This window comes from Pristiophorus japonicus, chromosome 9 (assembly GCF_044704955.1).
Source record: "Pristiophorus japonicus isolate sPriJap1 chromosome 9, sPriJap1.hap1, whole genome shotgun sequence".
NCBI classification, from domain to species: Eukaryota; Metazoa; Chordata; class Chondrichthyes; family Pristiophoridae; genus Pristiophorus; species Pristiophorus japonicus.
In genome coordinates this window covers 155,597,597-155,614,787 of record NC_091985.1, presented here as the reverse complement: position 1 = coordinate 155,614,787, position 17,191 = coordinate 155,597,597, and the positions used below count along the sequence as shown (strand labels likewise).

General features: G+C 44.2%; 1 protein-coding gene across 1 annotated transcript in view; it reads left to right on the top strand.

Annotated features, from left to right (window-relative positions):
* Positions 1 to 17,191, top strand: part of LOC139273941 (interphotoreceptor matrix proteoglycan 1) — a 128,995-nt gene that overhangs the window by 64,814 nt on the left and 46,990 nt on the right. The window contains exons 11-12 of the mRNA XM_070891014.1: positions 15,983 to 16,161; positions 16,819 to 16,895. Of these exons, the coding sequence (XP_070747115.1) occupies positions 15,983 to 16,161; positions 16,819 to 16,895 (256 nt within the window). The remainder of the gene's footprint in view (positions 1 to 15,982; positions 16,162 to 16,818; positions 16,896 to 17,191) is intronic.

Here is a 17,191-nt window from a genome sequence, read left to right as displayed (position 1 = left end):
AATTCTGGTAAGTGCACCGAAAAACGGGCTGGGCCAAAATTGAGGCCTTAATCAGGGAGAATATAATAGCAAACTTTGCTACACAGCTAATGAAGTGGATTCAGATGGCAGGTGGCTTTTTTTATTAAATCCAATCTATTGTGCCCGATTTACAGGAACAGTTACACCATCTTTGTCATGTTAGTCATATCGACAGTAATCATCTTGATAAACGTAACAATTCACACAACTGCGAGGTTTGAACTGAAGGAGCTAGAAAATTCAAACACTTGTATCTGCTGCATTCCCACTGAATTAAAACAACGTGCATTTATATAGTGCCTTTTATGACCTCAGATAATCCCAAATTGTGTTGCAGCCATTAAAGTATCTTTGGAGATAATAGTCACTATTGTAATGTAGGAGATGCAGCAGTCAATTTGTGCACAGCAAGCTCCCACAAAAAAGAACTGTGATAATAACCAGATAATGTGTTTTTTATTGATGTTGGATGAAAGATAAACATTGGCCAGGACGCTGATCTTCTTCAAAATCATGCCATGGGATCTTTTACTTTCATCTAAGAGATCAGACGGGGCCTCTGTTTAACATTTAATTGGAAAAATGACACCTCCGACATGCAGCACTCCCTCAGCACTGCACTGGGAGTGTCAGCCTAGCTTTATGTGCTCAAGTCCCTGACTCAGAGGCGAGAGTGCTGCCCACTGAGCCACAGCTGACACATTAAAGCAAGTACCATCCCTTGCACAGATTTGACATGAAAAATAGAGTTATCATTGGCCTCTAAGTTTAATGTCTTCTGCAGTTGTGCTGTTTATATGATGTCAAAAACAAATCTCCTGAATTTAAATGATGGTGCTGTAGGGTCAGTACATTGGAGAGCTGGCCTCCAAATGGACTCGATCGGCCCGAACATGGAGGTGAGATAGAAACAGGATTCCACAGTATTGCCAAAATATCTCACAGCCCCAAAGTGCTTGGACAAGCCAGTAAGCTTCAACGAGCCAAAGGTGGGCAGAGGAAATGTTACAAGGACACCCTCAAGGTCTCCCTGATAAAGTGCAACATCCCCACTGACACCTGGGAGACCCTAGCCAAAGACCGCCCTAAGTGGAGGAAAGGCATCCGGGAGGGCGCTGAGCACCTCGAGTCTCATCGCCGAGAGCATGCAAAAACCAAGCGCAGGCAGCGGAAGGAGCGTGCGGCAAACCTGTCCCACCCACCCTTTCCCTCAACGACTATCTGTCCCACCTGTGACAGGGACTGTGGTTCTCGTATTGGACTGTTCAGCCACCTAAGAACTTGTGCTATAATTCACAGAGCACAGCACACACAGCTTCCTAACATGGCAGGCAGCTCTCTCGAACATCTCCGGAAATCCACCGATTCTGTTTAATGAATAACTCTGCAGTTGCAGTACACAATACGTCCACATCCATAGTTTGGAGCTACAAACATTACAAGCTTACAGACGTTACACTTCTCCCTCCTTAATGAAGAAGCCATCAAAACAAACATCATATATAACTTTCATGTTTATACATAACACAGGATATAAACTTATTTTTTTTCCATATTTACAAATTTAACTTTACCACTTGTTTTCTGTTTCGAAGAGGATACCTTCGCTCTCGAACAGAACCTTCCAAACATGGTGTCGATTTCACACTCATTCGAGGCTCATCCTGAGGAACGTTTTCCTCCACGGAATTTCCTTGATTTTCATTTCAACTCACTCTAACTTCAGGCTCTTTGTTTTCCTGACTTGGACTCAGACTTTCATTCTGATTCTCTCCTGGATTTGTTTCCAGTACATTGGATTTAGGATTTGCAACTGGTGTATCAAAACTATCTGATGAGTTAGAAATAATTAAATCATTCCCACCTTCAACTCCTTCCATGTCTGTAGGTAAAATATGATCAATATGAACAAACCTAACCTGTCCATTATCAAACATCTTTACCAAATATGTGCGAGGACCACATATCTTCACCACTCTTCCTGGTAACCACTTTAACCATTTATGGTGATGGTTCTTCATTCTCACCTTCTGGTTTAATTTCACACTTCTCTTGTTTACTCTACCTCTATCATGATTCTCTTTCTGTCTTAATTGTGTCTCTTCTATGGACTGTGCTAAGTTTGACTTTAACAACGAGAATCTGGTTCGAGGCTGTCATTTGAGAAACAACTCTGCTGGTGTTCTACCAGTAGTTGTATGAGGAGTATTTCGATATGTAATCAAAAAATTAGCCAATTTGTGATCCAATGACAACTGTCGTTTCCTTGGATTTGGATCTAACATTTGTTTTATGAGGGCACGTTTTAAAATTTGTACAGTGCGCTCTGCTGCACCATTAGAAGCAGGATGGTATGGTGGAACCTTTGTATCTTTCACACCATTTTTGCTCATGAATTGTGCAAATCCTTCTGAATGAAATTGTGATCCATTATCCGAAACAATTTCTTCAGGGAGGTCAAATGAAGAAAATAATTTTTGTAAAATGTCCAATGTTTTACTTGTTGTTATTTTCCACATTGGAAACACCTCAACCCACTTCGAATGGCTATCAATCACAATGAACAATTGTTGTACTTCTAACTCAGCAAAATCAATATGTAGCCTTTGCCACACCCTGGGAGGCCATTTCCATGGCTGTAATGGTACTGGTGGTGGTTGCTTGCTTACCGATTGACATGTCGTACACTGACTCACGATGTACTCTATATCTTTATCAAGACCTGGCCACCATAAATAACTGCGTGCAAAACTCTTGGTCAAGCACATTCCCAGGTGCTAGTCATGGAGATCTCCTAATAATTTGGACCTGAATTTCTTTGGTATAACCACTCTTGCACCCCACATGATACAATCTTTATCGACTGATAATTCATTCCTACGAATGAAGAATGGATGTGTATCTTTGTCTGTTACCTGGTTTGGCCATCCATTTGTAATATACTCATACACCTTTGACATAACTGGGTCACGTTTGGTTGCTCTACCAATCTCTTCAGCTGTGACTGGCAGTTCATCAATGTATGAAAAATAAAACACTTCTTCCCTATTGGGTGTAACTTGTGATGGGGAAGGCAATCTAGACATTGCATCAGCATTACTGTGATCAGCTGATCGTCTGTATTCAATATCATATGTATATGCTGACAAAATCAAAGCCCATCTCTGCATTCGGTCTGCAGCTAATGTTGGAACTGGGGACTTTGGATGGAGGATTGCTGCTGGGGCTTATGGTCTGTAACGATGGTAAACTTATGACCATACAAGTATTTGTGAAACTTCTTGACCCCAAAAATTAATGCCAAAGCTTCCCTTTCAATTTGCGCATAATTTCTCTCACTGGCATTGAGAGTGCGTGAAGCAAAAGCAATTGGTCTCTCCTCCCCACTACTTAATACATGAGAGATTACTGCCCCAACTCCATACGGAGAGGCATCACATGCTAGCTTAATCTCCTTAGATATGTCATAATGAACTAACATGGTGCTCTTTACCAATTTGCTTTTACACTCCTTGAATGCTGTATTGCATTCTTTTGACCACTTCCAATGGACCTGTTTTTTCAAAAGTTCATTCAGTGGATGTAATACTGTAGCCAAATTTGGTGGGAACTTCCCATAATAGTTCAAAAGACCCAAGAATGAACGAAGTTCAGTGACGTTCCTGGGAGTGGATGTATTTCTGATTGCATCCAGTTTTTCCTTGGTCGGATGTAAACCATCTTTGTCTACTCTGTACCCTAAGTACTCCACTGAGTTTTTAAATAACTCACACTTACGAGCAAGCACTCGTACTCTGTGCTCCTCTAGCCGTTTGAGGACTTCATTCAAAATGTTATTATGAATTTGCCTATTTGGTGCTGAAATTAGTATGTTATCCAAATAACATACTACCCCTTCAATACCTTGCATAATCTGTTTCATCACCCCTTGGAATATGGCAGGGGTGGAAGTCACTCCAAACGGTAGCCTATTAAATTGATATAGGCCTAGATGAGTATTTATAGTCAAACATGACTTGGACTCCTCATCTAGTTCAAGCTGTAAGTAGGCATTCGTAAAGTCCAGTTTTGAGAAGATCTGACCACCTGTCAGTGTTGTGAACAAATCTTCTATTTTCGGCAATGTATTGGGGACATTACCCTCTAGAACCTGGTTTACGGTTACTTTATAATCACCACACAATCTTACATTACCATCAGAATTAGGTACAACAACAATGGGTGTAGCCCAATTACATAGATCTATCTTACAAATAATGTTCTCAGTCTCTAGTCTTTTGAGTTCTTGCTCAACTTTCTCCTTGAGTGCATATGGTACGGAACGTGGCTTGTAGTAAACCGATCTAGGGTCCTTCTGTACCCTGACACTCGCCTTGAAGCCTTGGATTGGACTGCCCATTTCGCAGAACACCTTCGGATACTGCTTGATAACCTCATCCGTTGATGAAAATCTCACTTCCACACAGAAAATCTTACTTCAATCCAGCTTCAGTGAGCTCAACCAATTTCTTCCTAGTAAGGCAGACTTGTCTCCTTTCACTACTATTGGAGGCAAGTTCTGAAATTGATCTTTATATTTCACCGGTACGGTGATACGACCTACCACAGGAATTTTCTCTCCCGAGTAGCCTCGCAGCTCTATCTTGGATTTCTCCAGTTGGAAATCACGCAATTTGTCGCGGTAGTGACTCCGGTATTACATGACGGATGCACCCGTGTCACTTTCCATTGGTATCTTGAATCCTGCAGCATCTATGTGGATTTTGATGCTTTTCGAATCGCTGTCTGTTAACCTCGTGCTCTTGATGACGTGTAACTCTAACATCTCCTCGTCCTGTTGTTGTTCTTCCATGCTATGTAGTCTCTTTGGATTTCTACTCATAGCTTTGAACGCTGGACTCATAGCTTTAAAAGCTGGTTTACCCTTCAGTCGCCATGCCTTCGCAAGATGCCCAGTCTTTCTGCAGAAGAAATACTCTGCCTTCACGTATGGACAACTTTGAGCAATGTGTTGTCCCAGGCACCTATAGCATGACTTCGACGCTCTGGTAGAATTTCCAGTTTCTGAGACTTTCAGCCATGCCTATCTTTTACTTTGAACCTGCAGGTGATTTACCTCGGTTGACTGACGACCGTAATCATGATTTAATTCTCGGGAATATTGTTCAGCCATGCTCATCAACCTCGCTGTCTGACAAGCAATCTCAAAATTCAAGTCATCCGTCGTCAATAACTTCCTTCTGATCGCATCATTTTTCATCCCACAAACAAAACGATCCCATAATGCTCAGTTTTGAAAGTTTCCAAAATTACAGTGCATCGATAGCTTTTTTAATGCTATGATGTAATTACTGATACTTTAATCAGCCTTTTGAATCTGAATCCCGAAACGATAGCTTTTAGCAATTTCTAACGGTTTGGGATTATAGTGCTGCTCCAGCTTCGTTAAAATCTCTTTAAGCGTTGTGTCCTTTGGCTCATCAGGCACAAGCAGATTTACAAGGGTTTCGTATTATGTCGGACCTGCCTCCAATAAGAAGATCGCTTTCTTACGTTCCAACACAGCCCGGTTCTGGACTGCATTGTCTGGAACTTCGATTATGTTATTTGCAATGAAATACATTTCTAGCCGATCCACATACGCTTTAAAACGTTCCCAGTCGTGTCTATATTCTCCCAAATAGCCCAATACACCTGCCATTTTAATCTCTAGCTGTTCACACCGTGTGCTGTATTTTACCTTGGATTTTGTAGCTTTTTCCAAAGACAGAAACTTCCAAAGTCTCTCTGTCGGCTGGCTGAATCTTTCACCAACAAAAATTAAGCTTTAAATCATCCAAAAATTCTCATCCTCATCACCAAAAGTGATATATATATACAGAGCACAGCACAACAGCTTCCTAACATGGCAGGCAACTCTCTCAGAAGCCTCCGGAAATCTGCCGGTTCTGTTTATTATTCACCCTGTACTTGCAGTACACAATACGTCCACATCCACAGTGTGGAGCTACAAACATTACAAGCTTACAGACATTACAGAACTCCCGTTCAGAGAGGAAGCAAGTCTTCCTCCATTCCGAGGGACTGCCTATGATGATGATGAAGATTCATGTGCAAATCAGAGGTAACAACCTGGATTTCCTTGTGGGAGCTACAAGCTACAAGTTAGCAAGGGTTTAATCACTGCCTCAGGCACAATGGTGCAGAACTCGCCTGCTAAATGAGTAAAAATACTTTTTTTTCTTAAACATGGGGAATGCCGGGACTGGAGAAGTTTAGCTATGAGGAAAGATTGGATAGGCTGGGTTTGTTTTCTTTGAACAAAGGCGGCTAAGGGGAGACCTTATTGAGGTGTATAAAATTATGAGGGGCCTGGATAGAGTGGATAGAAGGATTGTTTCCCTTAGCAGAGGGGTCAACAACCAGGGAGCATAGATTTAAAGTAATTGGTAGGAGGTTTAGACGGGATTTGAGGGGAAATTTCTTCACCCAGAGGGTGGTGGGGGTCTGGAACTCACTGCCTGAAAGGGTGGTGGAGGCAGAAACCCTCACCACATTTTAAAAGTACTTGGATATGCACTTGAAGTGTCGTAACCTTCGGACCAAGAGCTGGAAAGTGGGATTAGGCTGGATAGCTCTTCGTCGGCCGGCGCGGACACGATGGGCCGAAATGGCCTCCTTCCGTACTGTAAATTTCTATGGTTCTATGATTATGGACCGTGAGTACTAAATGGCAATCATATCATAAAAGTTTTAATGCTGATTTAATTTTAATCAAGACAACTTGCAGAATATTGTTTTTTTTAAAGCAGTGTTACCATGGTGATGTAATCACTACGGCACACTGTGCCAGCAGAAGAGTTTGTATATCTGCAGCCCACTCATTAGGTGAAGGGAATTTAGTATCGTGCAGATTGATGCCTATCCGCTTTCTATAATTCAATCTATATGAGGTCATGTACCAGGACCAAACAAACATAGGGGTGAATTTTAAACCCCCAAAAAACAGGTGTGTTGGGTTCGGGTGAGGTGTTAAAATGTTTTAATTCTCAAACCCAATCTCAAACCGCCTCCTACACCCACTATCGGAGGCGGGACAAGGGGCGGGCAGGGCAACCAACTAACTCTCAGGAGGCGTGGTGTCCATTTAAATATGAAAATGAGGCTGGCAGCTTCGGACTTAACCTGTGTTGCGGGGTTAACCCTGTCTGGCAGAGTTTCCCAGGCCTCGGGAAACCCGGCAGCCGAAGGGAGGCCAGGTCAGCTTTGGGGTGAAGGTAAATGTAATTATTGCACTGTGGGGCCCGGAGGAGCAGGAGTGCCCCCCCCCCACCCCACACCGGCCCATAGCTCACCCTCTTGCCTTGGATTGGCTCACCCCCCATCAAACTTCCACCGCCCCTCCCCCCCGTCCCCCATACTAAGACGCCCCCCCAAGGTCAGGGATTGGACCTCCCCAGTTTGGACCACACTCCCCCATGGTTGGGAATGGCTCCCCCCTGCCCCACCCAGTAGACACTGCAAACTCTGTACCTGTGGCTCTGGCCTGCTCCCTGCACAACTTGGAGCCAAGCCTGTCAATCAGACTGACTTCCAGGCGGATATGGCCAGGGTGATCTCCTGGACTAGTGTCGATCTCCTGGATGGGTCGGAGAGGAATTTTCCCAGGTTTTTTCTCCCTAAATTGGCCTGAGTTTTTTTCTGTTTTTTGCCTCTCCCAGGAGATCACATGGCTCCAGTTGGGGTGGAGTGGAGAATGTTTCAGTATAAGGGGTGTTGCAGTTGTGTGAGGCGGATTGGTTGGGCTGGGTGCTCTTTGCCTTTCCGCCATTGTTCAATGTTTCTATGTTTCTATATCCTGTCCGAATTATCCCAGTGAAACCCAGCTGAGTCAATCTCTAATTTATTTTTTGTTAACGTTAATATTCCTACTGTAGAAACATAGAACATAGAAAATAGGTGCAGGAGCAGGCTATTCGGCCCTTCGAGCCTGCACCACCATTCAATATGATTATGGCTGATAATGCAACTTCAGTACCCCACTCCTGCCTTCTCTCCATACCCCCCGATCCCTTTAGCCGTAAGGGCCACATCTAACTCCCTTTTGAATATGTCCAATGAACTGGACTCAACAACTTTCTGTGGCAGAGAATTCCACAGGTTCACAACTCTCTGGGTGAAAAAGCTTCTCCTCATCTCGGACCTATATGGCTTACCCATTAGCCTTAGACTGTGACCCCTGGTTCTAGACTTCCCCAACATCGGGAATATTCTTCCTGCATCTAACCTGTCCAATCCCGTCAGAATTTTATATATTTCAATGAGATCCCCTCTCATTCTTCTAAATTCCAGTGAATATAAGCCTAGCCGATCCAGTCTTTCTTCATATGTCAGTCCTGCCATCCCGGGAATCAGTTTGGTGAACCTTTGCTGCACTCCCTCAATAGCAAGAACGTCCTTCCTCAGATTAGGAGACCAAAACTGCACACAATACTCAATGTGTGGTCTCACCAAGGCCCATACTGTAGTGACCTCTTTGCAGGAATTGGCTAACGGATGGATCAGAAATGGAATTTATTTTTGAAAAATTGACAAGTCTACTAATAAGTATAGATATGGGAGGCCATTAGCTGATCCACCAAAAAAAGCCGACAGTCGCCCCCCCCCCCCGCCGCCTTCACAGCATCCAGCTAGCTATGGCCTGCATTGCCCCGTCCAGAGTCCATACAGTCGCTATGTAAAGATTTCCCTGACATTGGCCCTGAATTTGTCCTTCCCCAGTGTGAACACATGCCCCCTTGTCCTACAGGCACAGTTCATCTTGAAGTAGAGCTGTTCTGAATTTACCACACTATTTATTATCCTATGTATCACTTCCAACTTAACCCTTTCCGACTTCAACAGGACGCTGAGTTTTTCCCCCCGACATGCAGTAACTTGCATCTGAATCTCAATTGCCACTCCTCCATCCATTTACAAGCTTCAGTCGCTAGCTGCCTCGTCAGAATCATCTGCCGTTCCCTCCCCCATCCTTGGCTTCGTGTCATCTGCGAACTTGTCCAATTTGCGTTGAGCTCCTGAATCCATCTCCAATACATGACACTTTGTGAAGCAATTGTCCATCGCCCATCACAGTAAATACAGACTTTACTGTTCCCCTCACGATCAACGTGCTCAAAGACACATTGTGATGTCATTTTTATTTTGATGCGTATTTAAGTTCAGGTATGACAAAAGCAATTTGCATATATATATAGCATCTTTAACATAGAACGCCGCCCTAAAGCTCTTATAGTGTCAGCCAGTGGCTCAGTGGGTAGCACTTGCCACGGCCTCAGAAGGTTGTGGGTTCAAGTCCCACTCCAAGGACCTGAGCACAAAAATCTAGGCTGATACTCTGAGGGAGTGCTACACTGTTGGAGGTGCCATCTTTCGGATGAGACATAAGAACATAAGAAATAGGAGCAGGAGTAGGCCATTTGGACCCTCGAGCCTGCACCTCCATTCAATAAGATCATGGCTGATCTGATCACGGGCTCAGCTCCGCTCCCCATAACCCTTCACTCTCTTATTGCTCAAAAATTTGTCTATCTCTGCCTTAATATATTCAATGACCCAGCCTCCACAGCTCTCTGAGGCAGAGAATTCCAGATTTACAACCCTCTGAGAAAAGACATTCCTCCTCATCTCAGTGTTAAATGGGCGACCCCTTATTCTGAAACTATGCCCCCTAGTTCAAGATTGCCCCCTAGTTCAAGATTTCCCCATGAGAAGAAACATCCTCTCTGCATCTACCTTGTCGAGCCCTCTCATTATCTTATATGATTAAATAAGATCACCTCTCATTCTTCTAAACTCCAATGAGTATAGGCCAAACCTACTCAACCTTTCCTCATAAGTCACACCTTTCATCTCTGGATTCAATCTAGTGAACCTTCTCTGAACTGCCTCCAATGCAAGTATATCCCTCCTTAAATAAGGAGACCAAAAGCTGCATGCAGTTTTGGCCTCACCAATATCCTGTACAGTTGTAGCAGGACTTCTCTGCTTTTATACTCTACCCTCCTTGCAATAAAGGCCAATATTTCATTGCCTTCCTGATTACTTGCTGTATCTGCAAACTAACTTTTTGTGTTTCATGCACAAGGATGCCCAGGTCCCTCTGTACTGCAGCATTTTGTAATTTTTCTCCATTTAAATAATAATTTTCTTTTTTATTTTTACTGCCAAAGTGGATAACCTCACACTTTCCACATTATACTCCATCTGTCAATTTTTTGCCCACTCACTTAGCCTGTCTATATCCCTTTTAGATTTTTTGTGGCCTCCTCAGAACTTGCATTTCCCACCCATCAGTGCTGGGACCCCAACTATTTACAATCTATATTAACGACTTGGAAGAAGGGACTGAGTGTAACGTAGCCAAGTTTGCTGATGATACAATGATGGGAGGAAAAGCAATGTGTGAGGAGGACACAAAAATCTGCAAAAGGACTTAAACAGGCTAAGTGAGCAGGCAAAAGTTTGACAGATGGAGTATAATGTTGGAAAGTGTGAGGTCATGCACTTTGGCAGAAAAAATCAAAGAGCAAATTATTATTTAAATAGAGAAAAATTGCAAAGTGCTGCAGTACAGCGGAACCTGGGGGTAGAAACATGGAAATTTACAGCGCAGAAGGAGGCCATTCCGGCCCATCGTGTCCACGCCAGCCGATAAAGAGCCGCACGGTCCTTGGTCAGCAGCCCTAAAGGTTACATATAAACCTATGAACAATGACGGAAAGGCAAAGAGCACCCAGCCCAGCCAGTCTGCCTCACCACACCTGCGATACCCCTTATTCTGAAACATTCTACACTCCATCCTATCTGGAGCCATGTGATCTCCTGGGAGAGGCAAAAACCAGATAAAAACCCAGGCCAATTTAGGGAGAAAAAATCTGGGAAAATTCCTCTCCGACCCATCCAGGCGATCGACACTGGTCCAGGAGATCACCCTGGCCGTATTCTATTCCCTGCAGTAGTTATCATTATATCTGCACCGTCCAACAAAAGATCATCCAGTCTAATCCCAATTACCAGCTCTAGGTCCGTAATCCTGCAGGTTACTGCACTTTAAGTGCCCATCCAACCATCTCTTAAAAGTAGTGAGGGTTTCTGCATCCACCACTCTTCCAGGCAGCGAGTTCCAGATCCCCACAGCCCTCTGTGTAAAGAAGCCCCCCTCAAATCTCCTCTAAACCTTCCACTAACCACCTTAAAACTATGCCCCCTCGTAATAGACCGCTCCACCAATGGAAATAGACCCTTACTATCCACCATGTCCAGGCCCCTCAATATTTTGTACACATCAATGAGGTCTCCTCTCAACCTCCTCTGTTCCAATGAGAACAAACCCAGCCTATCCAATCTATCCTCATAACTAAGATTCTCCATTCCAGGCAGCATCCCAGTAAATCTCCTCTGCATCCTCTCTAGTGCAATCATGTCCTTCCTATAATACGACGACCAGAACTGCACGCAGTACTCCAGCTGTGGCCTAACCAAAGTATTATACAATTTAAGCATAACCTCCCTGCTCTTATATTCTATGCCTTGGCCAATAAAGGCAAGCATGCTTTCTTAACCACCTTATCCACCTGGCCTGCTACTTTCAGGGATCTGTGGACAAGCACTCCAAGGTCCCTTTGTTCATCTACACTATTAAGTGGCCTACCGCTTAATATGTATAATCTTTCCTTATTAGCCCTCCCAAAGTGCATCATCTCGCACTTCTCTGAAATAAATTCCATTTGCCACTGCTCTGCCCACCTGACCAGTAGATTGATATCCTCCTGCAGCCCATGACTTTCCTCTTCATTATCAACCACACAGCCAATTTTAGTGTCGTCTGAAAACTTCTTAATCATACTTCTTATATTCAAATCTAAATCGTTGATCTAAATCACAAAAAACAAGGGACCAGTACTGAGCCCTGCAGAACCCCCACTGGAAACACCCTTCCAGTCACAAAAACATCCATCAATCATTATCTTTTGCTTCCTATCTCCAAGCCAATTTTGGATCCAACTAGCCACTTTGCCCTGTATCCCATGGGCTTTAACCTTCATGACCAGTCTACCATGCGGGACCTTATCAAAAGCCTTGCTAAAGTCCATATATACTGCATCGTATGTACTACCCTCATTGACCCTCTTACCTCCTCAAAAAATTCAATAAGGTGAGTCAAACACGATCTTCCCTTAACAAATCCGTGCTGACTGTCCCTAATTAATCCTTGCCTTTCCAAATGCAGATTTATCCTGTCTTTCAGGATTTTTTCCAATAATTTTCTCACCACTCAAGTTAGGCTGACAGGCCTGTAATTACTTGGCCTCTCCCTTTTTCCCTTTTTAAGCAAGGGTACTACATTAGCAGTCCTCCAATCCTCCGGCACCATACCGAGTTCCAAAGAAGATTGAAAAATGATGGTCAAGGCCTCTGCTATTTCCTCCTTTACTTCGCTCAATAGCCTGGGATGCATTTCATCTGGGCTTGGGGACTTATCTACTTTCAAAGCTGCTAAACCCCTTAATACTTCCTCTCTCACTATATTTATTTCTTGTGCATGAAACACAAAAGGATAGTATGCAGGTACAGCAAGTGATCAGGATGGCCAATGGTATCTTGGCCTTTATTGCAAAGGGGATGGAGTATAAAAGCAGGAAAAGTCTTGCTACAGCTATAATATAATCAAGCTAGACACGACTTTCCCTTAACAAATCCATGCTGACTGTCCTCGATTAATCCATGTCTTTCCAAATTAAGATTTATCCTGTCCCTCAGGATTTCTTTGCAATAATTTTCCCACCAGCGAGGTTAGGCTGACTGGCCTATAAATACTCAGTCTATCCCTTTCTCCCTTTTTAAACAAAGGTACAACATTAGCAGTCCTCCAGTCCTCTGGAACCACACCTGTAGCCAGAGAGGATTGGAAAATGATGGTCAGAGCCTCTGCTATTTCTTCATTAGCTTCTCTTAACAGCTGATTCCCCTCAGAATCAAAACAACACAGGCACTTTTTCTACGCTGACTCTCAGATAAAGCTGACCTGTGAAACATGGGCCGACTGCTGTTTATGTGGCATTACACTTCCAGTGAGTCCACTGATTAGCCCCTGATGGCTACATGACTTCATACAACGCTGCTCAGATTATGGCTCCTGTGAAGGTACGCCAGGACAAAGGGTATCTCTCATAACTATATTTAGGTGGTCAGACTTTCATGGTATTCAAAACAGGGTTTGCCCACACAAATCTTTGAAGGTGGCAAGACAGGCACATAAGAACATAAGAAATAGGAGCAGGAGAAGGCCATTTGGCCCCTCAATAAGATCATGGCTGATTTGATCTTGGCCTCAACTCCATTTCCCTGCCCGCTCGCCATAACCCTTCACTCACTTATCGTTCAAAAATCTGTCTATCTCCACCTTAAATATATTCAATGACCCAGCCTCCACAGCTCCCTGGGGCAGAGAATTCCAAAGATTCACGGCCCTCTGAGAGAATAAATTCCTCTTATTCCTCTTCATTTCCGTTTTAAATGGGCGATCCCTTATTCTGAAACTATGCCCCCTAGTTCTCGATTCCCCCACGAGGGGAAACATCCTCTCTGCATCTACCTTGTCAAGTCCCCTCAGAATCTTATACGTTTCAATAAGATCACCTCTCATTCTTCTAAACTCCAATGAGTATAGGCCCAACCTGCTCAACCTTTCTTCATAAGACAGCAACTTCATCTCAAGAATCAACCTCATGGACCTTCTCTGAACTGCCTCCAATACAAGTATATCCCTCCTTAAATAAACAAAGCAGTTAATGAAGCTTTATAAATAGAGGCACAGAGTACAAAAGCCAGCAAGTTATGTTAAACCTTTATAAAACATTGGTTAGGCCCCAGCTGGAGTATTGTGTCCAATTCTGGGCACCGCACTTTAGGAAGAATATGAAGGCCTTGGAGAGGGTGCAGAGAATTTTTACAAGAACCGTTCAAGGGATGAGGGATGAGGGATTACAGTTATGTGAATAGACTGGAGAAGCTGGGGTTGTTCTCCTTAGAGCAAAGAAGGCCAAGAGGGGATTTGATTGCGATGTTTAAAATCATGAAGGATTTAGATAGAGTCAGTAAAGAGAAACTGTTTCTAATGCAGAAGGGTTGAAAATAATGAAAGACTTGGGTTTATATAGCGGCTTTCATGACCACCGTACGTCCCAAAGCACTTTACAGCCAATGAAGTACTTTTTGAAGTCTAGTCACTGTTGTAATGTAGGAAACTCGGCAGCCAATTTGTGCACAGCAAGCTCCCACAAACAATGTGATAATGACCAGATATCTGTTTTTATGATATTAATTGAAGGATAAATATTGGTCAGGACAATGGGGATAACTCCGCTGCTCTTCTTCAAAATAGTGCCATGGGATCTTTTACGTCCATCTGAGAGAGCAGACGGGGCCTCGGTTTAATGTCGCGTACGAAAGACGGCACCTCCGACAGTGCAGCACTCCCTCAGCACTGCACTGGAGTGTCAGCCTAGATTTTTGTGCTCAGGTCCCTGGAGAGGGACTTGAACCCACAACCTTCTGACCCAGATAACGAGAGGGCACAGATTTAAGGTGATTGGCAAAAGAACCAGAGGTGATATGAGGTAAACTGTTTTACGTAACGAGTGGTTAGGATTTGGAATGCACTGTCTGATAGGATGGTGGATACAGATTCAATAGTAGCCTTCAAAGGGGATAAATACTTAAAGGAGAAAAAATTGCGGGGATATGGGGAAAGAGCGGGGGAGTGGGATTAACGGAATGCTCTCCGAAAGAGCCGGCGCAGACTCGATGGGCCGAATGGCCTCCTTCTGTGCTGTACTGTCCTGTGATTCTATGAAATACAGCTATCAAACATGTGCAGCCTACAGCCCCACACAGTGCTTAGAATTGAATGGAATGACTTGAGCCATTGATCAGTGGCACAGTCGTTGAGTATCTCTGAGGCCGGACCCCAGTGGCAGCAATTGATCCACACATATCAATGTCTTTTGATATCCCAGGCCATAATATGTATTCTCTGCAGCCTGCAGAGACAGCTAGCAGTAACGGCCTTTAACCCTCTGTTTTGCTGCGATAAGAAGCAAAGAATCCAGTAAATGATCCATCATCGACAATAGTGCTTCACAAAAAATCTGCAAAAGGACATAGACAGGCTAAGTGAGTGGGCAAAAATTTGGCAGATGGAGTATAATGTTGGAAAGTGTGAGGTCATGCACTTTGGCAGAAAAAAAATCAAAGAGCAAGTTATTATTTAAATGGAGAAAGATTGCAAAGTGCCGCAGGACAGCGGGACCTGGGGGTACTTGTGCATGAAACAAAAAAGGTTAGTATGCAGGTACAGCAAGTGATCAGGAAGGCAAATGGAATCTTGGCCTTTATTGCAAAGGGAATGGAGTATAAAAGCAGGTAAGTCTTGCTACAGCTATATAAGGTATTGGTGAGGCCACACCTGGAATACTGCGTGCAGTTTTGGTTTCCATATTTACGAAAGGATATATTTGCTTTGGAGGCAGTTCGGAGAAAGTTCACTAGGTTGATTCCGGAGATGAGGGGTTGACGTACGAGGAAAGGGTGAGTAGGTTAGGCCTCTATTCATTGGAATTCAGAAGAATGAGAAGTGATCTTATCGAAACGTATAAGATTATGAGGGGGCTTGACAAGGTGGATGCAGAGAGGCTGTTTCCACTGATGGGGGAGACTAGAACTAGAGGGCACGATCTTAGAATAAGGGGCCGCACCCGCTAAGTTCAGCGGGGGGTTTTGTGGTGGTAGTAAGGTGTTGCGCCTCGATCTCTTTTGCCCGGAGATGATGAAGTCATCAGCGTGCGCATCGCCTTGAGTGTGCCCCAGACCCGAAATTGTGTTCCGCCCCCTGCGGCAGCGCCGGGCGAAAACACCGACAGCTGCAGGAGGCGCACATCGGGCAGCCGGCCGCTAAAAAAGCATTTTACCTTCTCTCTTGCAAGTTACTCCGTGGGTACTGCCCACGGTCGATTAGCCCAGCACTCTGCTTGAGTGCCAGGCCAATCGTGCGGGATCGCGGCTGCCTTGGTGGTCCAGGTAGGTACTTCTTATTTGCAGAGCCTGCAGCGATGGCCCTTCCCTTTACGGGAGGAAGGGAGCCCTTGATCGCGGCAGCGCTGCACGGCGCAGTGTACAGCGCGACTCCAGCCACCTCCCCGCCTGCTGCCCATTGCGCTCCAGGAAGGAACTATAACGCTTGGTTTACTGTTCCACTTCCTGGAGCGCAACTGCAGGATTCTTTTTGAAAGTTTGAAACCATTCATTTTTGAAACTTTTAAAAGTTAACGCCCCAAACGGGTGCTACCGAATTTCCCGCCCCTACTGCCTGGTATTTATATTTGTTTGCACTATTCAGTAGACGGGAGTTAATGTATTTTACAACACAGAGACAGGCCATTTGGCCCAACAGGTCCATGTTGGTGTATATGCTCCACACCACCCCTCTTCACCTCACCCCTTCAACATAACCTTCGATTCCTTTCTCGCTTATCTGCTTATCTCGCTTCCCCATCTATGCTAGTCATCTCAACCACTCCCTGTGGGGGCGAGTTCCACATTCTCACCACTCTCTGGGTAGAGATTAGAATTTAAAGAATTTCTGAATTTAAATTAAAAGCGCATTTCTGAACTCAATATTGCTAAATGATGTCATTTAAGTTTTATGACACAGAATATTAATTTCTTTCCCCCTAGAAACAAATGTTCTTCCTGCAGCCTCCGAGGATCTCGACCAACTGGATCTCAGCCTGGCTCCAACTCCCACTGAACTGGTACTGTGCCTTGCATCCTATTCATTATTTAGATACTTCTAGGACTGGAAATTCTGTCGCAGCTTTGGTGTGGCGGTAACCCAGGCAGAGCAGTACTTTTAGGGCATTGAAAAAGATTGCGCCTCCCGCCCAGAAATTCATCACAATTGGTCGAAGAGCTGACGGGGCAATAAGTGAGCTGTTGCACAACAGAGCTGTGTGGAGAGGGGCACTAACGAAAGTTTGGTCAATACATTTTGCAGACCCATTGCGCAAGCGCAAACTCCAAGTCAGATCCCGGGAAAAGCCGAGTCTTA